Source organism: Convolutriloba macropyga, chromosome 9 (assembly GCF_964194025.1).
Source record: "Convolutriloba macropyga chromosome 9, txConMacr16.3, whole genome shotgun sequence".
NCBI lineage: Eukaryota > Metazoa > Xenacoelomorpha > Acoela > Convolutidae > Convolutriloba > Convolutriloba macropyga.
The window spans coordinates 13,652,564-13,679,387 of NC_134476.1; the positions used below are offsets into that span (position 1 = coordinate 13,652,564).

The 26,824-nt window shown below is 36.3% G+C and overlaps 1 protein-coding gene across 1 annotated transcript in view; it reads left to right on the forward strand.

Moving 5' to 3' along the window:
- LOC142346130 (uncharacterized) overlaps positions 1-26,824 on the forward strand; it is a 105,964-nt gene that overhangs the window by 23,254 nt on the left and 55,886 nt on the right. Inside the window, exons 6-8 of the mRNA XM_075398636.1 lie at positions 11,387-11,539; positions 18,233-18,389; positions 25,026-25,216. Coding sequence (XP_075254751.1) covers positions 11,387-11,539; positions 18,233-18,389; positions 25,026-25,216 — 501 coding nt within the window. The remainder of the gene's footprint in view (positions 1-11,386; positions 11,540-18,232; positions 18,390-25,025; positions 25,217-26,824) is intronic.

Genomic DNA, 26,824 nt, shown 5'->3' on the forward strand with positions numbered 1-26,824 from the left:
CTCAGACGCTACCTGAAGTAGTCGCGATTGCACTTTTTATCTCGTTTTGAAGAAGGCATAATGGTATAAAAAAAGCTAAACCTCAATTTAGAAAATCCGTAACACCGCAAATCCTGTATTTCATTCCTAAAAACAGATTCAACTGCTTAAAAGAAAGAACCAAAAACTGCAAAGTAGAGCACCCCAACAGAAATGCAGTCATAATAATCAAATATTCAAATAAACAATTTATTAAATAATCAAAAATTGAAATAAACAATTTGTTAAATAATCAAGATTTGAAACAAACAATTTGTTGAGTCACTGAGTGCAATATAATAACAATTTATCACTAAAACACAAACTACAAAAAACTCACTGGGTATCTTACATCATCAACAATCATCTTCAAGAGTCAAAAATATTTTTAACACAATTTAAAAACCATTAAAACCAGTCAAAGTCGCTACCAAGAATAAAATAAATTTTTTGAGAATATTGAACCTCGAGCAAAGAGAGAGAGAGAGAGAGAGAGAGAGAGAGAGATAGAGAGATAGAGAGAGAGAGAGAGAGAGAGAGAGAGAGATAGAAGAGAGAGAGAGAGAGAGAGAGAGAGAGAGAGAGAGAGAGAGAGAGAGAGAGAGAGAGAGAGAGAGAGAGAGAGAGAGAGAGAGAGAGAGAGAGAGAAACTTATTTTCAATGACTTAAAATTTGTTTTCCTTGATATATAATTTATAAGTTTAATCTATTCCGGCTAACGCTGAAAATGAATTCAAAATCTAATGCTAAAACTGAAGTAGCTTTCAATAGCTTTCAATTAAGAGACCAACAGATAGCTATATTTAGAAGTCTTAATTAAAGTTTAAAATTTTGATTTTTTTAAAAAGCCTCAAGTATTTTTTAGACTTTTTTGTGTTGATAAAATCAAACTGATGGCCCATCTCTAAGTGTAGAAGTTGAATAAGTATAATAGGCCAAAAATACACAAAAATGAAAGTTTAAGAAAATTGGAAATAATATGCAAAATTATTAGAGTTCCTGTTAAAGTTACCAATAATCAATACATGCTCATTCAAAAATACTGTACAAGTAGTCTTGATATACATGATGTACGAAGTGTCCTAGAGAGCTTGTAAATGTTGCAATCTTTTACTTTCCTTTTCGGATTTGAATTCTACGCTGATTAATTTTTCTTATGGTACCACTCTTCTCTTTGTAGAATGTGTAGAAATCTTTTTAAATCTGACTGAAAAATTAAGTGCAGTTAAGTTGGAACAGTTTCATGTATTTTCTGAAAATATTGAGAAAATCAAAACAGTATCAGTTTTGAAGACCTTGAGAACAAGAATTTTGAATGCATTTGCGTTCAAAACTCGATCTACTTGGCAGACATCGTAGCTCGTTTAAAAATTTTGTGTTGATCATACCATAATATTGTAACATGTGACTCGATTGCGAAGAAACTGTAATGAGGTCCAGAAAAATTACAATGAAGTCCAGAAAACTATAACGAGGTCCAAAAAAATTATAATGAGGTTGATGAAAAAAATATGTGGTCGACAAATTTAAACAACAAAAGGCGTTAGCAGATTATGTGAATGAAAAATTAACAATTTATTTTTTTTTCAAAGTTCTGTAATGAATGACTCAATTGAATTATCAGAGAGTTTTATTGTAATTGGAAAACCCGGGATTGGGGGGAGTTCCCTATCCAAATCCCAACAATTTTGAATACTTAACGATCACTATACAAAAAAATTAGAGAAGTGGTAACGTCACAAACCTATTCTCTTAATTAAAAGAGAGGGTTATACCAGGCCCTCCTACTACTCTTAAGGTTCAGTGTTTAGAGGCAATGGTTCCAAGGATTTAATTCAATATTGAGCTCCTCGTCTACGATCTAATTGTGTGGAGAAACTAATTAACTACAAAATAGGTGGCGCTATGATTGGGAAGTATACCAAGTTCCCAATACAATTGAGATCTATTAAGAGATCAATCTATTGTCTTAGAAAGTACTAAGTTGAAGATGAAGAGACGATCATCGGTGTTCACTCCACAACCCAAGCAGACGAGTATCAACCACTTGAAAAAGGGAACGTAAGATCTATTGCGCATCCGGTACTTCAGGGTTACTGCAGACCGTGTTAATTGTCTACTTGGTTCGCTCATCCATACTACATGGGTTAGTCCTTCTTCACTATTTCAGTCTCCAGAGGAGCACAGCGATCAATACTCTCAGAAACACTCGTCTTGTGGGTAACTACAATTACTCTTTCCTCGGTCAAGTCCAAGGAGCTCTTAACTTAACCTATTTAACATTGATCCCTGTAAGCCACTTCTTTTTTCCTAAATTAGTTATGCTAATTTGAGTTCAATGCCAAATCTTACTCTATAGAAATTATAGAACCTATAACTAAAGATGCGAAGTTACTACAGATCTTAACCCTAGTCAGAACTGCGTTTTACCAAGTGTATTATTCCCCAAAGAGTTCCTTATCATGTTCTAATTCTTTATTCGAACTCTGAGTCTACACCGACTCCATCGAATAGTTCTAAGACCTTAGAAAAACCGAGTTTAAGGAAGACTAATACCGCGGAGAATAACAAGTTGGCAAAATAATGAGTTAAATTAGAATCAATATTTTAGGTTCGAAAAGCTGTGGTACTGAAATTGATATGCAAAATCAATCGTATTTATAGCGCCAGGACAATAGAATAATAGGTCCGAGTTCAATTTGAGGGACCAATGGCAACTCATGGTTTGAAAAGTCCTTCAATTCTTCGTTGCTAATTGGTGGGTTTCTTTGGTTGTTGGGCTTCTTTTTGGCCCCAATGAACACGATTTTGTTTTCTTTGACTGCCCAAATAATTGTTAAAACGACTAAAATTATCAATAGGCGGTTAATCCAAGTATATTGGCCAAGTATGACAAAGTGCTCTTCTTGGGAAATTCCGCACTGTCGATGTCAAAGTTTCTCAATAGTTGTTCGATGGAGTGTTCATTAAATTCCAGCGTTGGTTTCTGCTGAAAACCAAATGTAACGTGTTTCAATAGTCTCCTTAGGTAATTGACTCGATCGCCGTCGGGTTTCTGTCCAATCTGTGGTGGGAGGGGTATTGTGAGCGCCTTTTTGAGTAATGGAGGTGCCTCTACATTGATAATTAAGCCGGTTTCGTGTGGGCACATATTAGCTGAAGGATAAAGCATTGAACCCCCGAGCGAAACTTCGATCCGCCCTTCGCAAGGTGGTTGTACCAGGCAGCTCCTTCATCCTTGCACTTTGTTGCTTCGCATTGGATTTTGTGTCGTGTTTAGCAACCAATACTTAGGATTTGCAGCCGTCATCAAAAAGAGGGAATCGGCCAAATAAGTTGCAGTTGGTATGGCGGGAAGATGGATAACATCGTAATTACAGTTTTGCAGGGCTGCAGCCTCGTGTCCAAAGAATAGGCTGAGCAAGCAGCCGGACTGTTGATTGCGGGTAACAGCCAGAGGAGTGGGGCAAAGTCGAAGCCTCTTTGATCCTCGGCAGGAGTAATAGTATCCTTTATCAACCTCGGAAAACGTCGCGGAGGCGTCTGAAAGAGCAATTAGTTTGTTTTTGAGGGTCAGTGTAGAAGCTGTGTTTGAGTTCCCGATTGGTTGGGGTAATGGTTTTCTTCGAAGACTCTGTAAACTGCGTTCTGGTTGAACAACGGTATCTCTAGTTTAAGAAAAATTCCATGTTCTCCATTAAGAAAAATTCCAATTCCATTAAACGTTGCGTAGTAGTTCCAGTTCGTAGTAGAGGGTAAGATGTTCCTTTGGGATGGATCTAAACTTGCCATTGAGTTGTTGTTGAGCCAAAATCCATCGAAGAGTATCTGGTTGAACGAGCCGAGAGGGAAGTTTCCCACCAGCCATCTTTTGAAAGGCTTCTCTCATTTTACTGCTGTATTCCTTCAACTCAACTTTATACGATTCAATTTCTGATTGAACCGACAATAGACAATAGGAAGAAAGAGACGTTGTTCAGCAAGTTTTGAGTTTTGTGAAAAAATGAAGACATCACTTCGCTTATGATCGCAGACTTGTGCTCGTTTTGCTTCCTCCATGTCTCGTCACAGATGATCAACTGCTCTCTCAAGCTTCCCAAAATTACCAGATGTATAGTTCAGTACCTCTGCGATATTACGTTGTCGTCTACTGTTTTCATCAGCGAGGATATGCACTGCAGTTTTGGTCGAACCTGATAATTTGAGAGGAGTGTGCTTGTTCTGATGTAGCTAGGTTTTGATTTCGCTCCTCTTGTATTCCGAATCGTGGCAAAGATGAAGGACTGATAGCAGTTTGCAGGCTGTTTTCTTTACCATCGGTTCTAACACCAAGGCAGCTGCAGCACCCATTGCAAAAAGTGTTACCGATCGTCTGTTCCTTTCGTGGGTGGAGTTCACAGAGCTTTCAAATCAGATATGAGAGTTGATCTTTATCGCTTGAGGTCCAGAATCTGACGCTTGATGTTATCAATCAACAAATCTTGACTGTGCTCAAGCTTCCATTCAGTTTCTTGCTCTTACAGAAATCCTCTGGTGATTCCGCCCAAACGTGTCTTTCCACCTCGGCAAGTGTTTGTGAAAAGTTGCTTATAGCGTCCCAATTCAAGTCCAGCACTTGTGGAAAGGGAATGGCAATTTCGATAAAATCAATCGAATCAGCTACTGCAATAGGAGTTTTTGGGATAAAAGCTACACTAGATTGGATTTGGTGGTCTGCCATGGCCATCCAAGATGACAGCAGTGATAATAAAAGGCACCACGACATCTAAATAGAGTAATCTAATTCTATTCCTGCACCAATTACACATGGGAAGAGTTATTATTATTTTGAAGGGGGTATTTTTTTTCAGGGAAATTTGTTTGCATCAACCAAATTTCTTTGTTGCTGGTATGTAAGCGGTAACTTAAGCCTTTTGACCACTATAAAATTTTTGCTTGTTAAAGGTTTTCCTTTTGTACTGTATAGCGTGAATGTTTTTCTTTTACCACTTTTTTTTCTTATATCTAATTTCATGACGTGTTGGTTGTTTAGGATATGGATTCAATTTCAAATTTCCGTCTTTGTGTTTCACCTTAGAAAAATGTCTAACCCTGACTGTCGTGCTTTTTGAGAAAGAGTTTTGAATTTACATTAATTGAAGCTTGAATATTTCTATGACTTTAAAAATGTTCAAGTTTATTCGTCGTCAATTCCATATCGCTTTGGATATTTCTTGTTCCTTTTGGGTCGTCCTCCATTGCTGTTGGTGGCATCAAAGTTTAATGGCTCTAGACGCACGTTAGATGTATTCCGTTTGACTGCTTTCAATTTGTGGGGGCAATTTGACTCAGTCATTTCTGCGATAGGCGCTTTCTCCGGTGTCAATGTGTTAGGAACAAAGCTGGTCATTGCTTCCATTTGCTGCTCTGGCGGTGGGCTACTGTTTGACACCAGTGAATTTGACTGTTCTTCTGGGTTTGGATTCGTGATTTCCGACGGGTTTGATTCGAGGGCTTCTGCTTCTCCCATTCCTTTGTTCATTGAGCTTTGTACTGTTCTTCTGTTTCCCTCGTCAAACAAATCGTAGAAGTAGTCTTCATTTTCATCCATCAATTTATAGGGTTCCGGTCGTCTTGGACCTCTCCTGTGGTCAACTGATGTAGCAATGATTTGTTGGTGCGGCCGCTCATCATCGTCTTCTTCGATGAGCCTGTTAATTTGACGCAGTCTGTCTGGGGTAGGCTGCGTTAACATCCGTTGTTGGTGTACTTCCTCCTTAACTGGTATCAGTTGATTATAATGTACTATCTGCCATTTCCCCTTGATGAGGTTTTTCGCAATTTTGTATTGAAGATCCGAAATTTTCTCGAGAAGTGTATATGTGCCATCCCACGGAAGAAAAAATTTCCTTGACTTTGCTTTATGAGGAGCAAAGAGCCATACTTTTTCACCAGCCTTGAAAGCGTCACCGAACACATCTTTCTGATAGATATCTTTTTGTCGCTCTTGGTTGCAACCGAGCGTTTCTCTTGCGTTGATGTGCGCCTCTGTAAATTGTTCTTCCAACCATCTAGTAAACTCATACTTCCTTATCTCTTGTCCTAGTGCTTTTGGCAAAAACAGATCTATTGGATATCTGCACTCTTGGCCGAACACTAAACTGAAGGGTGTGTGTCCTGTCGTCCGATGTACGGTTGTGTTATAAACGAAGCTGAGATATGGTAACATTTCGTCCCATGTGTGTGGATTTCCAGAGCAGTACTTAGAAATCACGTCAGGTATCACTCTGTTATGCCTCTCCACCATTCCATTTCCCTGCGGATGATAGGCTGAAGTCCTTGTTTTATCAATTGCCAGGAGTCTGCACAACTCCCGTATCAATTCGCTGCAAAAGTTTGTTCCTTGGTTTGTATGAACGGAGTTGGGTGTGCCAAACAACAAAATCCAATGTTCAACCAGCGCTTTGGCAACAGTTTCTGCTGTGGTTAACTGTAGGGGTACACTGACAACATATTTTGTGAAGAAGTCGGTGAGTACAAGAATGTACTTATAGCCGGTCGGTTTCGTCTTTGTAACTGGTCCCAAGATGTCAGCTGCGATCTTGTTGAATCGAATCCCTACGTAAATAGTTTGTAATGGGGCTTTTATTTTCTTGCCTTCGATCGATCGCGCTTGACAAACTAGACAGCTTTCGCATTTCAGTTCTATGTCTCTTCTCGTTTTGGGCCACTAAAATCGCTGACGTGCTCTGTCCAGCGTCTTCTGAAAAGCAAAATGCCCGCCGCTGATCTTCGAGTCATGAAGTTGGTCCAAAACGTGGTTCCGTAAGCTCGTAGGCACAATAAATTGACGAATTGTTGAGTTTTTTCCCTCAACAAGCCACTTCCTTTGGAGCACTCCACCTGCCAGTTCGAGTTGTTCCCATAAGCTCCACAAGGCAACTGCGTCTGCGCCAGCTGCAATCGCTTTCGATCTTTTCACTCTAAGTTTTTCCAATGACGGTTGGGTTGGTTTCGTCTGTGCATCGGCCCAACTAAAAATCAAGTTCAATGTGGGATCTTCCATCTGTTTCTCTCTCGCAAATTCTCTTCCTTCCTCTATAATAAGGCTCATCTTGTTCGTGTCTGTTGAATCATAATTCATAGTTGTGGCTGCTTCCGTGAGTCGAACTTTCCCAATGCTTTCCCAGGTGGATTTACAGGAAAACTCGTGTGATCCGCTATCGGCATCATCCGACCATTCTGATGAGGATGTTTCGATAAAGTCACTGTGGTTCGATAACGTATCTATAAGTTTGCGGTAACTCATCTCATATAATAGTGATTCGTCTGGTTCACTCAAAATTTCTCCTTGAGTTGTTGAATCGTTTTCCGACCCTTCCCATTCCATTATTCCATCGTCAAGTTCGTGCCTGACAAACGTTAACATCATTGCCGCTCCATTTTGAAATTGTTTTAACTTTTCGTCGTTTTGTTGATTTTCACATTCTGAAGAAGATACCAATTGAATGTGTCCTAATGCATCGTCCAAGGTTTCTGCGGCCGGGCAGTCGCCAAAGAGTTGTTTTTGTTCCTCTACGGAGAGTTCTGGCGTCTTGCTACTTTGTCGAGATAGGCCATCTGCGTTTCCATTGTTTTCTCCTGGCCGATGAACCACTTGAAAATCAAATTCTTGAAGCTTTTGGTGCATTCGAAAAATCATTCCGTCATTATTTTGTCTGAAGATCCATTGCAGAGAAGCATGATCTGTTCGCAATACAAACTTTGTACCCCACAAGTACGGCATGAACCATTTCATAGCTTGGATTACAGCAAGCGCTTCACGTTTTGTTGTAGAGTATTTATTTTCTGCTGACGTCAAAACTCGGCTCACAATGCAACAGGGTGCTCAACGCCGTTGATTACATTGGAAAGTACTGCAACCAAGCTGTTATCACTTGCATCTGTGTCCAAAACGAAGGGAGATGGATAATCAGGGTGAGCGAGTATCGTAGACTCAATCATTGCTGCCTTCAATTTTTCAAACGCCTTCTGGCAATCGGGTGGCCACCTAAAACGTCTGTTTTCTTTGTTAACTCGTGTAGAGGTCTGGCAATTCCTTCGAAGTTTTTGACGAACCGCCTGTAGTAGCTGCAGAAACCAACAAAGGAGCGAGATTCGGTTATGTTCTCCTGTCGCGTCCACTCTCTGAGTGCTCTTATTTTTCCTTCATCGGGGGAAATTCCATCTGCGCCGAGTTTGTATCCAAGATCTGTAACCGATTCCTGGTACAGCTCACATTTCTTTAGTTTCAGTTTTAAGTTTGCTGCTCTCAACGCTTCAAATACCAATCGCAAGTGTTTCTCATGTTCGTGCCTTGAATTGCTGAAAACCAGAACGTCATCCAAAATGATAAGGACGAAGTTGTAGAGGTACTCTCTGAAGATGGCATTCATCAATCGTTGAAACGTTCCTGGGGCATTACATAGTCCAAATGGCAATCTCAGAATTTCAAAGAGAACACCTTTGCACCATGAAGATGATCGAGGATTTGATCTATCTGAGGAAGTGGGAATGCATCTTTTCTTGTGACATCGTTGACTTTTGAAGTCCACGCACATGCGGTTGCTTCCATCTTTCTTCGTCACCAGAACAATAGGCGCACTGTAGGGGCTATTTGATGGTCGTATTATGGCCCGAGTAAGCATGTCTTCGATCTCACTTTTCACTACTGACATTTTTCCAGAAGCTAAACGGTAGGGTGCAAGCTTTATGGGTCCCGATTCTCCCGTATCTATGTCGTGTTCAACAAGGTGAGTTTGGCCCAGCTCAGAGTCATGTAGAGCAAAAACATCCCGGAAAGCAGTAACAGTGGCCAGAATCCGAAGTCCGTTCTTTGAGTTGGCTTCCGTTTTTACCAGCTGGCAGTTTTCCATTATGTCGGGAGAATACTGTTCTTTCGCTCTTCGGGTGTCTCCAATAGAGTTGTCTCTTGTTCAATCCTCGTCTTGTAGTTCGTTTTCAGCTCCACAAAATTTTACCTGCCCCGACTGGTCAGACTTCCATAAAAAGTTAATTTAAAAGAGCTGCTCTCTGTTCCCATCATGAGTTGTCGTGCGTGGAAATCAATTGACATTTGGTTTTCTTGAGGTATCGGTGTCCCAAGAATTAGTGGTACATCGGTGTCAGGAGTCACAATAAATTAAATGAATGACCATCCCAGGCCCAAACGCCAAGATTTCTGAGAATTTCCCCAAGATTTGAAATGGGTCGTTTGTTGCCGAAAGTACAGTATCGTTAAAGTCATTTAGAAGCATTTGAGGTGAGTAGGGTTTATATGCTCGTTCTGACATTATATTGACGTTGCTTCCTGTGTCCAACAAGGCACGGTGAACTTTTCCACTTAGTTTGGCATCAACATAAACTGTAGGGCCAAAAATTCCTTTGGATGCCTCTATGCTCGCACTGTTGAAACTTGTTTGTTTTTGGGCTCGTTGGAGAGTCATTTTGACTACAGGCTGGTTGTCTGTGGGAGCATTGTTTGACTTTTTGCTTGATCCATTCTTCCTCGGGCATTTATTCGCGAAGTGCCCCCAGTCTTGACATTGATAGCACTGAACGTTGGTGTTCCAATCCACAGTTGCAGGGCTCCTCGAAATCCGTCCAGATGGTAGAGCCTCCGTGAGAAATCGATTTTGGGTGTCCTGAAGCCGCTCCATGATCTGAGTATGGCGTACTTGTTGTTCTAAAAGTTTGCCAAAATATCTTGTCTGGTTGTCCATGATTTCGCTCATGCTAATACCCAAGTTAGTTGAAAGATCTCGTATGTCGGCTTTTCTCTCACAGTCGTCGTCTTCTCCTTGAGTCCATCGTACATGTCCTGTTCTCCTAGGTCGGTATTGAGCGTTTTCGACTTTGGAGATAGCCTCTAAGGCTATGGCCATTTGAGTTGAAGCGTTGAAGGTGTCAGGATCTTCTTTTAGGAGAGTTACCTGATTTCACTATCAATTAATCCGTCGATGAAAGCATCTTCATTGGCCTCCTGTCCCCCAGAGGAATTCAGGTGTGCATTTGCCGCCTCGCCCAACTTCCTTACTCGTCTAGAGAACTCCTGAATGCTTTCACCTTCGTTCTGCTGTAGGTTTTTGAACTCCGTTCGTGCACTTCTGGCGCTCGGAAAGTCGTCAATCCTATTATTGAGGGCGTTTAAGACACGCTCAATTGTTGGGCGGGGTGCCCTTGCACTTGCTGAAAGAAGTAATTTGGTAAGTTGTAGTACTCGTCTAAAGCGTAGTTGTTTAGACATGTAGGGAGAACTTGTCTTTGCCGCTCGTCATTCCAGTTGTGGGCCAATGACATTGCCTCAAAATGTCTGATCCATGGTTCGAAAAAACCATAGTCTTTACTCGGGTATCGTAAGGGGGTCAGTGGTGGAGGCGCAACTACAATTCGCTGTCCACCGTTATTCGCGTTGGCATTGTTGGCGTTTGCATTGTTAGCGTTTGGGTTCATCTCGCGGCGCTCGCGTTAACCGCGGAGTTACTTTTTTAATTATTTTTTTGTTGTCCTATTTTAACTTTGTTTTTAAAGATTATTACCATTTAGGTCATTATTATCCCTCTGCGGTCGCCAATGTAGAATTTGAAAATGTAGAATTTGAATGAAAAATTTACAATTTTTTTTTCGAAGTTCAGTAATAAATGACTCAATTGAATTATCAGAGAGTTTTATGATTTACATTTTTGACTTTTAGTGTGCTAATTGAAATGTTTTCTGCTCTCACCTAAAAAACACGAACACAAAAATATTAGGAGTTAAAAAGACAACAATTTACAGACCTATTTTTAGTGATACAAACAATACTATGAGACTAAAGTCTTTGTCGTTCACGAGAATGAAGAAGGCTCTTACCGATATTGCTTTTGCTTTCCTCATTGCGCGCAATTTTATGTCGTAATTAAAAATTGTTTATACATGATAGAAAGGCTTAGATAATGCCCAGCGAAGTAATGTGTATTGTAGTACAGCTTTGTAGTACCGTAACGAACTGCTATAATGTAGTGCGTCCATTAATATAACTCATGTCCAGGTAATGTAGTTGCAACATAAAACAAGATTAAATAAAAACTCAAAACGGCCTCGGATCTAAGTCTGAGATGAGCAGTACATAGTCCGAAGACCCAATTCATGTATGGGCCAGACGGAGCAGCTCGGCCGAAAATTTGTCCAGACTTTGAACTCGGTCGCACCGGACCCCCTGTCCACGTCCCAGGTCCGTCTGATCCATACCTGTCTTGGTTCGAGGACTTAATCGTCGGTTGCAATTTGCTACCCTCCGAAACTTGATGCGTGTTACCGGACATGTTAGCAAACTGTACCAGAATTTTTGTATAAAAATGTGTTCGATCAGGCTTCAATGGAAACGGAGGGGTGGTCATATCGACCAGGTGTGACACTGGACACAGTTCTGACGAGTGGCACATGTATGGAGGTGCTCTGACCAAGATAGAAGGATCAACCAGAATTGTTGGACTAGGAGACCACGTTTCACTCTTGCCAGTCGGTTAGTTCTAATCTGTAGTACTAATGCATTTCTTACAAAGTTTCAGCGCACTTCAGCGCAAAATTATGTAAGATTTTAGCGCGGAAAATGTAAAAAATCAGCGCATTTCAGCTCATTTCAGCGCATTTCAGCGAATTCAACTCATTTCTGGCGTAATTTTACAGCATTCAACGCAATTCTTACAAAATAATGCGCTGAAACGGCGCTGACATCTCGACCCGGGTTTCTCCGGGCGATAAAATAAATTAACCAAAGCAGATCCAGTGTGTCAGAATTTCTAAAAATCATTTCATATGGGTCTGAAGAGGACCAGGTTCACTTCCATTTTTATTCTTTTCACTGACAACGTCTCCTATTGAAAATGCCAAAGAAGGTGATAAAGAAAAAAATGCTTCAAATCAATGACTTTGATGCAAATAAATTGGAAAAATTTTTGGACCCAACAGCAATTTGATTCGAGTAATGGGCACCTCAAACTGAAAATGCATTATCAGTATTGATTTAGAACTAAGGAATCTTTTCAACAATTGCGTGAATAGAATCTAAGCGGGCAGAGACGACTAATAACTTTCCAAGTATGCGCATACTATGTCAAACTGAATCGAATAAAACAAGCCATGCTATGTTAATTATCCGAATTGGAATTCAAATACATGCCAGCTGATTCAATACGGGAATAATAGGTCTTTGAAGTACCTCCGAGATAGACGGAGCCGTAACGTAGCAAATTTTGCTGCTCATATGTTGTGCATTGTTACAAGTATTTGAGTCAAAATGCAGAAAAAGACTTCAGTATTTTTTTCTTTGTCATGCATAACAAAACTCTGAAAAACTTCGAAAAGACACAAATTTGATACAAGCTACGACTGAAATCGATCTTTTAACCTTACTTAAATGTTCCCTATTCATAAGTATTCTCAACGCCACATTATTCCAATTCTGAAAACAATTACCAACCACTGATAATAATACGCAGACTTTTTTTACATCTCAGACAAACAAAATGTTTTTTTTTTCAAAAAAAGAGACTTAGAAGAACAAAAATTGTGAAAAAACCACAAATTCAATTATCCTAACGACAGTCTTCTAGATTGTAAATCTGAGACCAAAATTTGAGCAAACAATCAAGATATTGTAATTTAAACACTCAGCTGTGCAGTTTCAGTTTCGGCTCGAAATGTCAGAGAAAAGGCAAAATTTGTTAAATTGAAGGAGATCAAGAAATTCGGTCAATAATTACACAGCATATAAAACACGTTTCACAAAACTCTTATTTCTCACCTATTCCATCACTTATATTGACAAGCTACTGAAAGTAACATAATTGATTTTGTTATTGAAGCTTTTGATGTTTAAAACATGAGCCCAACTTAGGATTTGGTGAAGGAACTTTAAGCTAAACCGTCTATGCGTACTAGTTTGACCTTAATTTTTAGTTTTTCTTTTTACTTCAAAAGTGTTTCTAAATTTTGCTTGCGGGCTCCGCAATCAAAACAACTGGTGGCGTGAATGATGAAGCAATTGTTTTTGATTTATTGTTTGGTGTTCTCCGCAATTATTGAATAAAATATCAATTTTCTAATTTTACTGTAATGAATGTGTTAACCAAAAGGAAAAAAAGCTTATTACAAAAAAAAGATAAGCTCTTTCTCTACGTCAACACTGAAAAACTAAAAAATCTTCGAACACAAAATCTATGCTGTTTTTGAAAACATTCGATCAATCTCTTAAAGTTTAGAAAAATATGAGATTTACATTAGCGGAATGCCTCACTACAACCATAGTTTTTTTTCAAACTGGTTATCAAAAAATAATTTCTAGCAATATTATCAAACAGGGGTGATAACTACATATATGTTCGGATGGTTAAGACAAAAACAGTTTCCATTGAGAAATAAATTCAACCCATATGGTTTTTGTTATTCAGTTGCCACCAAATTGCATTAATGAGGCCATTTTTTTTGTGTTCAAGAAATATCTCAACAGCTTCCTGACCCAGAAACTCAACAGCTACATTGTTTGGATTTTAAATTAAAATAAATAGCAGATAGTCTCAAGATATAGAAATCAAATAGATGGAAATGGCCTCAGTATATCAAGCAAAAACGAGTGGTCGAGGTTATGGACCAGTAAAAGTACGGATATTAATGCCATTTTGCTAAATTTTTTCTGCTGAAACAATAAAAATAAAACAATTTCTGCAACAAATCTTTTAAAAACAGAGGGTTTTTTTGACAGTAAAGTTAGTCCAGTAAACATTTCAATTACTTTGCAATGCCGAAATGGCAAAAGTAAAGATATTATTTTAAAAGAAACTCAAAATTGGTCTCCAATATAAATAAGATGTGAACCGAAGAAGCTCAGAATTCTCAACAATTGAAAATGCCCTAACAAAACAAATGCAATTTACTGAGGCATAGTACAATTACCTCTCTGAATAACATTGCATGTCCAAAAAAAGTAGGATTGACAAAGTGGTTCTAATAGTAGCAACAAAGAACTTCGTTTGGAGAAACTGGCATAAGCTATTGAATGTCTAGCTAGAGCTCAAAGTTTTCTATCCAAAAACATGCAAATTTTTGAATCGCTCAAAACAAACATTTTTTCTAGACTTTTCTCAATACCGAATCGGAATAAAATATAAAGTTTTTTACCAGGTGTAAAAGTGTTTACGCAGCAAAGAAATTCATCGTAATTTTTTTGCTGAAAGATTACAATTCACCATTCAGGACAAAAATTGTTGTCAAAAGAGAGAATCAAAGTCAAAAAACGGTTTTGAGACCAAAATCGGCGAATGAAGTAAATTTCCTCAACAAAAATGAAAAAAACAAGTTTGGACTGAATTGTTATTACTTGAGTTACTTTTGCTGAAGATATGAGTCTTATTGTAGAACAAGTCCGTTTGAGTTTGTTTAAAAGCAATTAAAGAAACCGGATGGTTCGCAGAGTGTCGGAAAGTTAAGAAAATATATTTTTCTTTGAGTACGCCTGCTAGTATTAGCCAATGAATTTCAGCTCAATTTATTTGCACCGAAAATTAGACAAACTGATTGATAGACTAATTCGGAACAAATTCAAAACTAGCGAACCTTTGCTGGCACCCAATCACACTCGCAATTTGGATTTAGGTGTGGACAATTTTGTTTTTACTCTAGCAACCCTGGTAGATCAAATAATATGAAATCTCCAAAACAGCGCTAAGAAAACAGAATGCACCTCTCGAAAACTAATGAAAACGTTTCATATCGCAAATCACAGTCTCATAGTAAACATTTTATACTCATATACTTCACATTTTTTGTATCGTATGGGTACAACAAAAAGCTGTAATCATTCACGATAAAAAAATCCAAGCTGAAGTATAGAGCGTTAAGTTTGGAATAGGTTTTATATTCTGAACCACTGTTGTTTTGCATAAACAGGAAAGACTCTTGAGAATGAAAAAAAAAAATTATTTCTAACATTTTATGGCATTGATACCGTTGCATAGGCAAAACACGTGCCAAAACATGAGCCATTTTGAAGAAGAGCTTGGCAAAGCATTAGATATTATAAAGAACTGAATTTGATACATCAGTTGACGCAAAGTAGAAAAAAAACGAAAATCGGTTTTTTGTGAAGAAAAGTAAAATTATGTTGCGGAGAACTTAAGTAAAAGAGAAAATTTGGGAGAAAACAAAGTTTCAATTACCTGGACGACTAAATTTCAAACACTCAAGGCAATTTGTGACCAAACTACTCTCTTCTTTTACAGATTAAGAACCATTTGAAGAGATAAATGAGCAACCAAAAATTTGAAAACCCACATACGGCCAATCGTTCATTAAGGCGTCTTGGTATACATGTCAACAACAATGACAAAAACTGTGGAAACAGACAAACGGATGCTGACACGTATTTTACCTTGAAACAAGTCTGAGATTACTTACGAGGAGAGAGTAGAAAATAGGCGCTTTTAAGTATCAGTTAAATTTTTATGAGTTGACGAAGCAAAATTTTAAGAGCGCAATGTAGTGTCTGTCCAATTTTCTTCCCTTTGCTTAGGCCGTCTATGTTTTCCACAAAAGAATGCCGAAACAAAGGCAGGAGGTTAAAATAAAACTAGTTGACTCCAAGTAAAAATTGTTTTTCATTGTTTTTCTATCGTAATCAGGATAGAAGGTGTCTTAAGAGTGTTAGCAATGGCTTAATTCAAATTCAAGATTTTAAGTAACCAAAGCTTTAAATCTTTGAAACCCAAATAACGGAAAGTGCCATATTAACAAACTCCTATAATTTGCCAAAATTACTCTCTTTATCATGCAACTTTTCTTAGATTGTTTATTTAAACTAATCAGCTTTCAGTTCGCAAAAATCGATTACAGAATATAGTTACAATTTTTAATTTTGATATTTTTTTTCTATGCCAATTTTGTTTGATGCTTGGTCCTAGTTAATAACTATTTCATTGACTGATTTTGGTTTTAATATACCTTTAAAAGACAGCACGTTCAGAAACTACACTTTTTGCTTCAATTAGATCAATTGACTTCGGTTTAAGGCACTAAGGCCAACTGAACAACTGACAAATTTAAAGCATAAAACTTCAAATGAATTGAGACAAAAAGTGCACAAACTGAACGGCAAAAATAAGTTAGCACCCCCTATTTTCACGAAGTCAAATCTCGATTTTTCAGGCAATATTACTTTAATTTAAAATCAATTTAAAAAAAAAACAATTTTTACTAATTAATCCCCTACACTAATCCTTTCGTGTACCTATCGCCGACACCTCCTTTCCTTAAATTGCATTTCTGCTAAGGGAACGCTGCCATTTATCTGAATTTCATAGGTAGACGAAATGATTAATGTAGGGGATCAATGGTGTAAAAATTGTTTACGAAAATTGATTTCAAGTTTGAGTAATTTTTCCTCAAATAATGGATTTTTATTTAGTAAAACTAGGGGTGCCAAATTACTTTCGCCGTGCAGTAGATTTCACAAACAAAAATTTGATCACACTCACATGTTTGTCAAATTTTTTGCAACTAAAGTTGCTTCATAGCTTTACATATTTAATCATCCGCACAGAGAAGTGTTTCGTTACTCAATAAATAACCGGTAAGATAAGTGCCATTTTTAGGCAATAATCATAAATACCTTAGTACAAAACTGTATATTTTTTAATAAGAAATAATGAGAGACGATGAGATAGATTTCGCGTGCCTCCCAGCAGAAAAAATGAAGGTCTTCAGTTGATGATTTAAAATCTCTTAGATTGTTAATTCTGAATTTTAATTGGTAGTTTTTTTAAATAACTTTCGAAAAATAATGCTCAGAAACACGAAGCTTTTGATCAAATGAGAAAAAAAATAATTCCGAGATTATTTATTTCACGTGCTGATAAGCGATTTCGCTCTTGTCCTAGGGTTGACTCATGATGCTATCAAAAATTATTTTAGAGTAACGTGTTATTGTTGAGCATTAGGATGATTATCAAAAAATTCAAAATAAAGAGCAATTTCTTTCCATTACACTCACCACTCCCCCCACTATGTGACAAATTATATCCCTTGCCCCTAATATCATTGATATTAGGATGGTTATATGATTGACTCAACCTTTTCGTAACCATTTTTTATACATTTTGGATTTTGTGGTTGTATAAGTTCCCGGGTTGAGGTAGGAACGGTAAAACTGTAAGAAATGCGGTAAATGCGGTGCAAATATGTAAGAAATGCAATTTTTAATGTTGAATGCGTTGGATGCGGTGAAAAAAGAACTTCACAACTACAAAACGCAAATTTTACAAAAATGTGCCGCTAAAAATACCAAATATCTTTACCTTGCTAAGAATCACAAATCTGACAAAACATCTCTGCTAAAATTACGAACAATCTTCATGTTGATTTATAAGACTTGAGGAGACTATGCAAGAATTGAGGTCATGGCGTTGAATTTCTTAACTTGCAACCAGTAAACAGATAGAACACTTTTAACTTTTTATAAAATTTGTTAAAAGAAAAGATATAGTTCACAAAAAAAGTATTTCCCAACAGCTTCTGCGTCAAATGAGATGGTAATTCAATTAATTTGTTGATTTTTGTTTTTGCTACACCGCAGAAGAAATTTTTTGGCATACAACAGTGGTCTCTACAAACTCGGCAAAAGTGAAACAGTCAGAATTTTTGACAGCGTTTTTCTAGTTTTGATTTTTTTGCCTTAAAATTAACAATTTTTTTTTGTTCAAAAATAGTGGTGTCAATTGGTTCAAAGCAGAATTCAAATGGAGCGTTGTTAGAATCCAACAATTTTGATATATAAGGGTAAAAAAATAAACTACTTTTAAAATTGAAACAGGTTCAGGTGAGTATGATAGCTCATTTTGTTATATTTGAACGTAATTTCAGAGCAAAAATAATGTTCAATCCTTAAATGTTGATTACTAACAAAAATTTTTCAAAACTTCTCAAAATTTCAGCAAAAATTGAGTAAATTTTTAATAATAGTTTAAATGTTTATTGTGTATATCTTTAAAACTGAAGGTTCGTCATATCATAACAAAGCTCAACTAACTGACATAAAATACACAAAAGTAAAATAAATTTTACTTTATATAAGCTTTTGCTCGTGGCAACTTGAGCATGACATACAAATGGTGGCCCTAAACGACCCCTGTGGGCTGTCGGGCAAAAATTATTTCAATTGTTCTAGGTAAATCTTTTTTGGATTCGGACTCGGACGGAGATGAGGATGGGCAGGAAGCTGTTATATCCAAATGTCTTCCTGGAGACGGAATTCGGGTAGTCACACGGAACCCAGACGACAACTCATTCCGAGTGTTTGATGCAACGACGGGCAGGGTTAAGAAGTATGTTTATAATTATAATGTCTGCTTTACCTGTATGTTGCCGCCTGTAATCAGTAGAAGTAATCAAATGAAAAGTCACCCTTCAATTGGTTCAAGTCTAGTCTTATCTTAAGTTTAACCCATTAATTTTCATTACCCAACTGGTGTTATGATATTTTTTGACCAGCTTTTCCGTTTTGCCGAGAAGAGATTTTGTATACAGGTAATTCAGCAGACATTGTTAAACGGAAAATTGACGTTATTTGCTCAGAATTGTATCTGTGCGTAATTTTTTTTGCTGAATGGCCATCTCCTTGGTTTCGAGGAAAAAGTTTGTCGCATGACCTCAGATTGCGTGCATAAAATTTCGCTTGATTAAAAGTTATCACATATATTTTTAGTCAACCTAAATTTAATCACGTGCGTTTGGGTTGAACTAATTTTTATGCTCAACTGTGTTTGAGCACGTTCTTTTAATGCCTGATTTTAGTTGATCACAGTCTCTTCATCAACGAACCCTCGAAGACTTCTCGAGTGATTAACAGTTATAACCAGAGGAAACCTTGGAGTGAAAAAATTTTTGTACAGCATTCCCAAGATTTACTACAGGCATCATTTATTCAACTTTGAAATATGCGAGTCTTGTTACAAAATTGAGCAAACTTAATTATCACCCCCACGATGTCCATATTTTGTTCCAATGACTTTTTGGATGAAATAAGACACAATTTGAAAAAAGGGTGGTATTTGAAAGCTCATATTAGTGAACACTAGGTGTAGTTTCATACTAAATTTATGGCGCAAATGTGCAAAAGTAGTTCTTTCGTAAGTGAATCTCACAACCAATCTTAATGCATGTAATCTTTATAAACCCATGTGAACAACGCTCGTGAGACACGATAAAACATGAGCGAGAAAACGTAAACAGAGTTCACACCGATCAGAATTGAATTCGCTTAGGTTCAAACGACTTGTAATGAAGAATCAAGAGAATAGAAAAAATTGAGATATAAAATTTGAAAGTCTGATTTAGTATTATTAAGCTTAACATAGACCGAAAGTAGCAATAACTGAATCAAAGTAATAACAATATAAAATTGAGAATGAAATTGACAGAAAATTATAACAGGAATTGGGCTCCAGATTGCCAGGGAATTGAGTTTTGCCAGGTATTATAAAGAACGGAGCAAAAACTGAAAGCATTTAATAAACACACTGTACAACGTTTGTCTCAATATAAGCTATAAAATTGCGCAATCTAAATTCGCTTGGTTGCTCGGTTTCTAGAAAAAAGGATTAGTAAATGGTAGGACAAGAAATCAAATGACCAGATTTTGTGTTCTTTCAAGATCTACCAGATAAACTATTTGTGCAAGAATCTTGGAAGATGTCACCAGATAGCTTTCTGCTCTTGAAATCGGCGCAGTGTTCGCGACGTTTAGTAAACACAATCTGGCTCAGAATGTACTAAATTTCTCAAAAAATTTACAAAATTTGTGCAATTAATGTGTTGCTTTTAATTGACGGTAATTTTCCAACTTTTGAGAAAAAAGTTAAGACTACTACTCTTCTGATTTTCGAGTCATCACCTCGTTAAAATAAGTTTTCAGGAAATTTAGCAAAAAAATCTTGTGGGCTTTCAATCTTAAACGTTTTAAGCTCACTGCTCACTTGAAGCCATATTTTAATGATTCTATGTATGCTTTTGTTATTGGCTTCCAGCTTATTAGCTTATATGGTCAAAATTTGGTATTTGACTACTTGTTGCTGCTGACGATTGTATATGCCATTTACTTCCATGCTTCAAATTTCTAGAAAGTTTAGCTTTGTTGAAATGACTTTTTTTGGGGCTCTGCACTGGAGCCAGTTGATTGTATACTTTAACCTAATTATTGACAGGCAGAGAAGTCAGGAAAATTTAAAATTGATTTATTAGTTAAGAGTTGAGACTGTCATTTATTAAGAAAATAGCTAACCAGACAAAGAAACTTTGTGGAGTTCAACCGTTGTTTTGTCTCGGTAAAATCTACACAACAGTTCTGCTGATGAGATAATTTTAACTTGACAATTTGGCTAATTGTGTTTTGCTCAGTATGCTTCATCAATAAACTCGACTGCCAAAGCTCGCGCTTTGCATCCGCTGAAGATGTTTAAGTGGAAGCAAATGCAGAACTGGAAGAAAATAGTATTTAATTGAGTTGTATACACATTAAGATATCCTGGTGAAACCTTATAAGCAAATTTTATAGCATGCCACTTTTTGGCTGAGAAACGAGTCATCAAAACTCTGAAAGTTACTAAGATGGGGAAAATTGCATTGAAACATTACATGGAAAATTAAAATAAAATGACTGGAGCACTACTTTATTTGGGACACATGCAAAAAAAACGATAACCCACTTTTTAAAAATGATTTTAGACTGTAGGAAATTGTTGAGGTTATCACCAGAATGTCAACAATTTTTCATACTGAAATAGATTTATTACAAAATTTGCATTTCAACAAATTTTTGAAGCTTTTGACTAGACAATTTGTTTCACTATTGATTGACAGAAAATCGAAAATCTAAATAAGGTTACGACCAGACTGAAGGCTTTGAGGAAATTGGTTTTCTGCCGGCTAAATCTTAAAAAGCGGAAAAAGTCGGCAAATTGTTTTTGAAAAGATTTCTTGGACAAATATAGATTTGAATTTCTTCGAAACTATAATTTGTGAAACTATTTGAGAAATTACTTATTAAATTTTTATCATAGAACGAAAAGTGAGCGCTTCTTTTGAAATTTTTTTCCAGTTTCACTTATATCTGTAGTTGTCAAATTTCTTGGAATTTTCAAAGGACTGCTCAATAAAAAGGGCATTGAGTAGAGAACATTATGCAAAGCGTTGTTTGGTATTGTAATTTTCTCTCGAAGTCAATTCTATCATTGTAAACTTCTCAGAATTTAAATTCATTTTTTAATGTGTAACTAAATTCTTTGTTTTAATTCAATATGTTCACTTTTACTATAATCCTATTGCAATTAGGCACTATTAGCTGTTTAAATTTTGGAATTCAGTTTCAAACTTTGCCGAACTTACTTTCACTTTTTGTGGAAACTTGTCAATCATTTTAGTGAATTTTTATATCATGGATTTTAGCAACAGAACTACAGTGTAATTAATATATATAAAAACTGAAAATTTTTTGGAGACTAAGTTATACTAGAAGTGATCTACTTTTAGTTTCCACAATTCTGCGAAATCGAATTCCGCGAGGACAAAATCAGCTCTGAAGTACGATAAACTCTGAAGTCCGAATTTAAATTAAAAACATGGTCGCAGAAATTATTTTAGTATTTGAAATGATAGTATTAACTTAATTTACATTACAATGCACCTGCTGCTCTCAATTGGTATGCTATTAACAAGCAAGCAAATTTACTCGGGGCTTGAATTCCCAGAGAAACGAAAATTGATACACTTTGACAGGAAATGCATGTTCTTGAAATCTCTTGCAAAACTTGAAAAGTCTGGCCAAGATCTTGAATGAAAAACATTTCATGGTAGATTTCGATAGGATCTTGGTATGATTTTAACAAGATAAACCACGAAAAAGTTGTGACGAAAAAGTCGTGACAGCTCATTTGTTCGAACAGCGATCAATTTTGATCGCTGTTTGAAGAAATGAAAACAGAATTCACCTGTGAGCTGAAAGTAAAAACGAAGGTAAAGAGGATCGGCTGGCAATTTTCAGCCTTAAAACAATTCATTTGTTTATAATTAAAAATTCAATCAAAAACTAATAAAAGGGGATTTTATAGTGTTCCAAAAACTCTCATTTGTTTTCTTGCTTCACCTTCATATAATTTTGTTCCAACTCAGACTCAACTTCTTTTTTCTTTGCACATAAAATGAGGAGTGACTATCATCAATCCTACAAGTCATATTCCTAACTGCACCACTGCCGATCCTCAACGCGGAATAAAAAAGGATGAGGGAAAAACCGCAAAAATTATACCGGAGTAACCTGCTAAGTAAATCGTTAATCTGACTGGAGAAAAATTTTCCGACACTCCTTGCCTATTCTTGTAGTTTCTTGTGTAATCTTAGTTTTAATTGTAAAATCTTGTTATGATCAGGGTAATTCTGTCTTGTTCATCTTAACAGGATCTTGTTTCTTGAATTTCTTCAAAGAACTTACAAGTCCTTGCATATCTTGACTTTTCTTGCAAAGAATTTTACCAAGATTGTTCCTAGATTTTCAAGTTTTACCATGCTTATTATCAAGATGTTTCAAGTTTCATTTCACTGGGTTTACAATCTCAAAGTTATTTCTATAATTGAGGAAATCTTACCCGGGCCTAGGAATTTGGCCAAAATTATCTAAGATCAGCGGCAACTAGCGTTGACAAGTCGGAAAATTCACCGCAATTTTCTTACATAATTTTGCGTTGAATGCGTTGAATTTAAAGACAAAAAATCAACGCATTCAGCGCAAAATTATGTAAGAAATGGCGGTGAATTTTCCAACTTGTCAACGCTAGTTGCCGCTGATCTTACATATTTAGCGTTGAAATTAGCGTAGATATTACATATTTAGCGTTGAATTTAGCGTAGATCTTACATATTTTTGCGTTGAATTTAGCGTTGATCTTACAAAAAATCAACGCGTAGAACTCTGGGTATGGGACTCGAACCACTGACCTCCTGTTTTTTTTGTCCCCTCTTCTACCATTGCGCCACCGTACCTTTGTTTCCTTAAGAGCCGAAATCCTTATAAAGCGTAGATCTTACATATTTTGCGTTGAATTTAGCGTAGATCTTACATATTTTACGTTGACTTTAGCGTAGACCTTACATATTTTGCATTGAATTTGGCGTAGAACTTGCATATATTTCGTTGAAGTTAGCCTAGATTTTACATATTTTTCGTTGAATTTAGCCGAGATCTTACATAATTTCAACGTATTCAACGCATTTATCATGTGAGAAGTACTGGGAAAAAATTAATTTTTTTTAAGTTTTGAAAAAAATTTGAATTCCTAAAATGGTCTGAAATGGTTTTTGCTCCGTAAGAGAGCAAACGGTTATTTTTGCTGACTTCGTTTTTCTCAATTGTGCAGTATAGGGTTCGAAACAGTAAAAAAAAACTAATTTTTCGAAAAAAACTTGAAACGTTTGAAATCTTCAAATGGTCTGAAATGGATTTTGCACTATAAAAGAGCATAAAAAAAGGATTTTTTCTGACTTCTTGTTACTCATCTTTGGAGTATAGGGTTCGAAATAGTGAAAAAATTAAATTTTCGAAAAAAAACTTGAAAAAGTTTTGAAATCGTAAACTGGTCTGAAACGGATTTTGCACTATAAAAGTGCACTAAAAAATGATTTTTCTCACCTGTGCAGTATAGGGTTGAAACAGTTAAATTAGATTTGAAAAATTAGATTTGAAAAAAAACTTGAAAAATTTGAAATCAAAAAAATGGTGTCAATTGGATTTTGCACTATAAAAGAGCACTAAAAAATGATTTTTCTCTGACTTCACATTTCTCACCTTTGCAGCATAGGGGTCGAAACAGTGAAATTGATTTTCCAAAGAAAACTTGGAAATGTTTTGAAATTGTAAAATGGTCTCAAATGGATTTTGCACTAAAAGAGCACTAAAAAGTGGTTTTTTTGCTGACTTCGCTTTTCCCACCTGTGAAGCATAGGGGTCGAAACAGTGAAAAAATTTGTCTTTTTGAAAAAAAAACTTGAAAAACTTTTGAAATCATAAAGTGGTCTGAAATGAAATTCAAAAAATTCACCCTTAAATTTGTAAGATCTAAGCCAAAATTCTACGCTAAAAATGTAAGATCTACGTTGCCATTCAACGCTAAATATGTAAGATCTACGCCAAATTTCAACGCAAAATATGTAAGATTGGCGTTGAATGCATTGAATTTATGTAAGATCTACGCCTAATTCAACACTAAATATGTAAGATCTACGCTAAAATTCAACGCTAAATATGTAAGATCTACGCCAAAATTCAACGCAAAATATGTAAGATTGGCGTTGAATGCGTTGAATTTATGTAAGATCTACGCTAAATTCAACGCTAAATATGTAAGATCTACGCTAAAATTCAACGCTAAATATGTAAGATCTACGCCAAATTTCAACGCAAAATATGTAAGATTGGCGTTGAATGCGTTGAATTTATGTAAGATCTACGCTAAATTCAACGCTAAATATGTAAGATCTACACTAAAATTCAACGCTAAATATGTAAGTTCTACGCCAAAATTCAACGCAAAATTATGTAAGATTGGCGTTGAATGCGTTGAATTTATGTAAGATTTACGCTCAAGCGTAGATCTTACATAAATTCAACGCATTCAACGCCAATCTTACATAATTTTGCGTTTTTTAGCGTTGACACCTCGGCCCGGGTACAAATAAAGTTTACTTTGTAAAAACCTTTTAATTAAGTAATAAAGTGGTTTGATTAAAATTAAGCTATTTCTTCAGTTTAATCTCATGGACAGGGGTATCTTGAACGCTTGAACTATACAGTTTAACAAATTCGGACAGTTTAACTAATCAATTCCGGGCGCATAATGATGTTACAGATTTATTAACTATTTATTAATGTTTCGTCGATTAAATTGTCTCCATATTTTCAAATAACTTTTCAGACGAGGACAACCTGTCTTGTTTATTGGAGATGAAGTGATGATTTACAACAACAGTGAGCTCATCAGCGCCTTACAGAGTGACGTCAAACTGTCTGTGCCCGGCAACATTTCCCAGATACTGGGGAAAGTGGGAAAAGTGTTCAAGATATCCAAGATGGTTGACATTGGAGTCAAGTTCAATCTATCGGACGGTATTTTATTCAGTACAATATTTCAGAGAATGAATATTAATACTATGCTCATCAGAGCTAAGATTCGGTATTTTTTATTCAAACGGGGTTTGAAATAAATGAGACTTTTGAGGTATTTATTTTTGTATTGTTTTTTATGTAATCCAATCAGATAAACCAACAGCCGAGCGGGCAAATATTTAAGAGCTTTGGCGAGATGGAAAATAGCCTAAATTATAAGATTGATTTTTGTTGTGAACTTAGAGTATAAATCAGTAATGGTCCATATTCCTAGAAATCATACAGGGATCATACAAAAACCTTCAAAACCCAGACACTATATAGTTTTCATTTTCCATTCAGGTTAAAAAAATTCTCGGAAATCATGCAAGGTCATATATGACACATTAAACATTGACTGGTACCAAAAATTCCGAATAATGTAGTCAGAGGACTCATTAATTTATGTGTGCGCTAGATGAATGACTTTGCGATTAAAGCACATTGAGAAAACGAATTTGAGGTTTCATGCGAATTTCTTTGAAATTAATTCTTATATATGAGCATTTATAAGTGCAACCTGGCTTCAGAGTATATTAAAACATCAGTTATCTATTTGGACTTACTCTTTTATTTAGTGCCCAACTTTAGCACAGTTAATGTAAAATTAATGTAAAATTATATAAAGAAAATTACTGTAAAATAGCTAACTATAGGAGACAAGTAGCAGAGCAAAGTTGTAGGAACCGGAAACCTAGTATCCTCTGCTGGAGAATGAACGTCGCGAACTTTATATATCAAACTCTTTTCTTTAGATTTTTTTTAATCTAATCCAAAACTTAAAGTACCATTTCTTCGCCCTCTCGAGTTTTCTGTTAATAATTTTTCTGCCGAGGCCTTTCTTCGAGACTTGAATATCTTATTAATATTTTACCCAATCATATTCATTTTGAAAAATTGGCCAGATCTAGGCTCTAGAGAGACTTTTTGAAAAACCAGAGCCTCATTTAGGCTGATTTCGAAAAAGGGCAAATTTGACAGACTTTTATATGAGTTCAGAATGATAGCAGATGAATCAACACAAGATGAAATCGATTTTAGTGAAGTGCGAAAAAAACCATTCCTAAATCAAGTACCAACTGCAATGGTTGTTTCAATTGATCCAAGACAATCACAAATACAATTTGCGAGAGCAATCGGATCGAATTTTTCGATCGTCAGTGATAAAGGAAGTAATTGAACTGAAGAATAATACAGATGTTTTTACTCAACCAGAGGATCTTGCCTCTAGAGAATGCCTAATTGAGGCTCCAAACCTAACCCAAGTCTTTCCGAAGGCCGCTGTACATGCTAGAAACACATTTAACACATATTTCAAATCATTTTGAATAATGATATAAAATGAGGAAGAAGTCCAAGTTGATCCTCAAAATGTTCCTGCTAACATGAAAAGGATTGTAACCATAGGAGATCTGGGAATTGACAATAAACGAGAAAGATGACAAAACGGAAAAAGGCAAGTCCGACTAGATATGATTTGGAAATCTCGGTCTAAAAGACAGATGAAAGAGTTGACCAGTAGACAAAAACAGCACAAATTGTTAGCCAACGTCACAGTTGAGAGGAGCG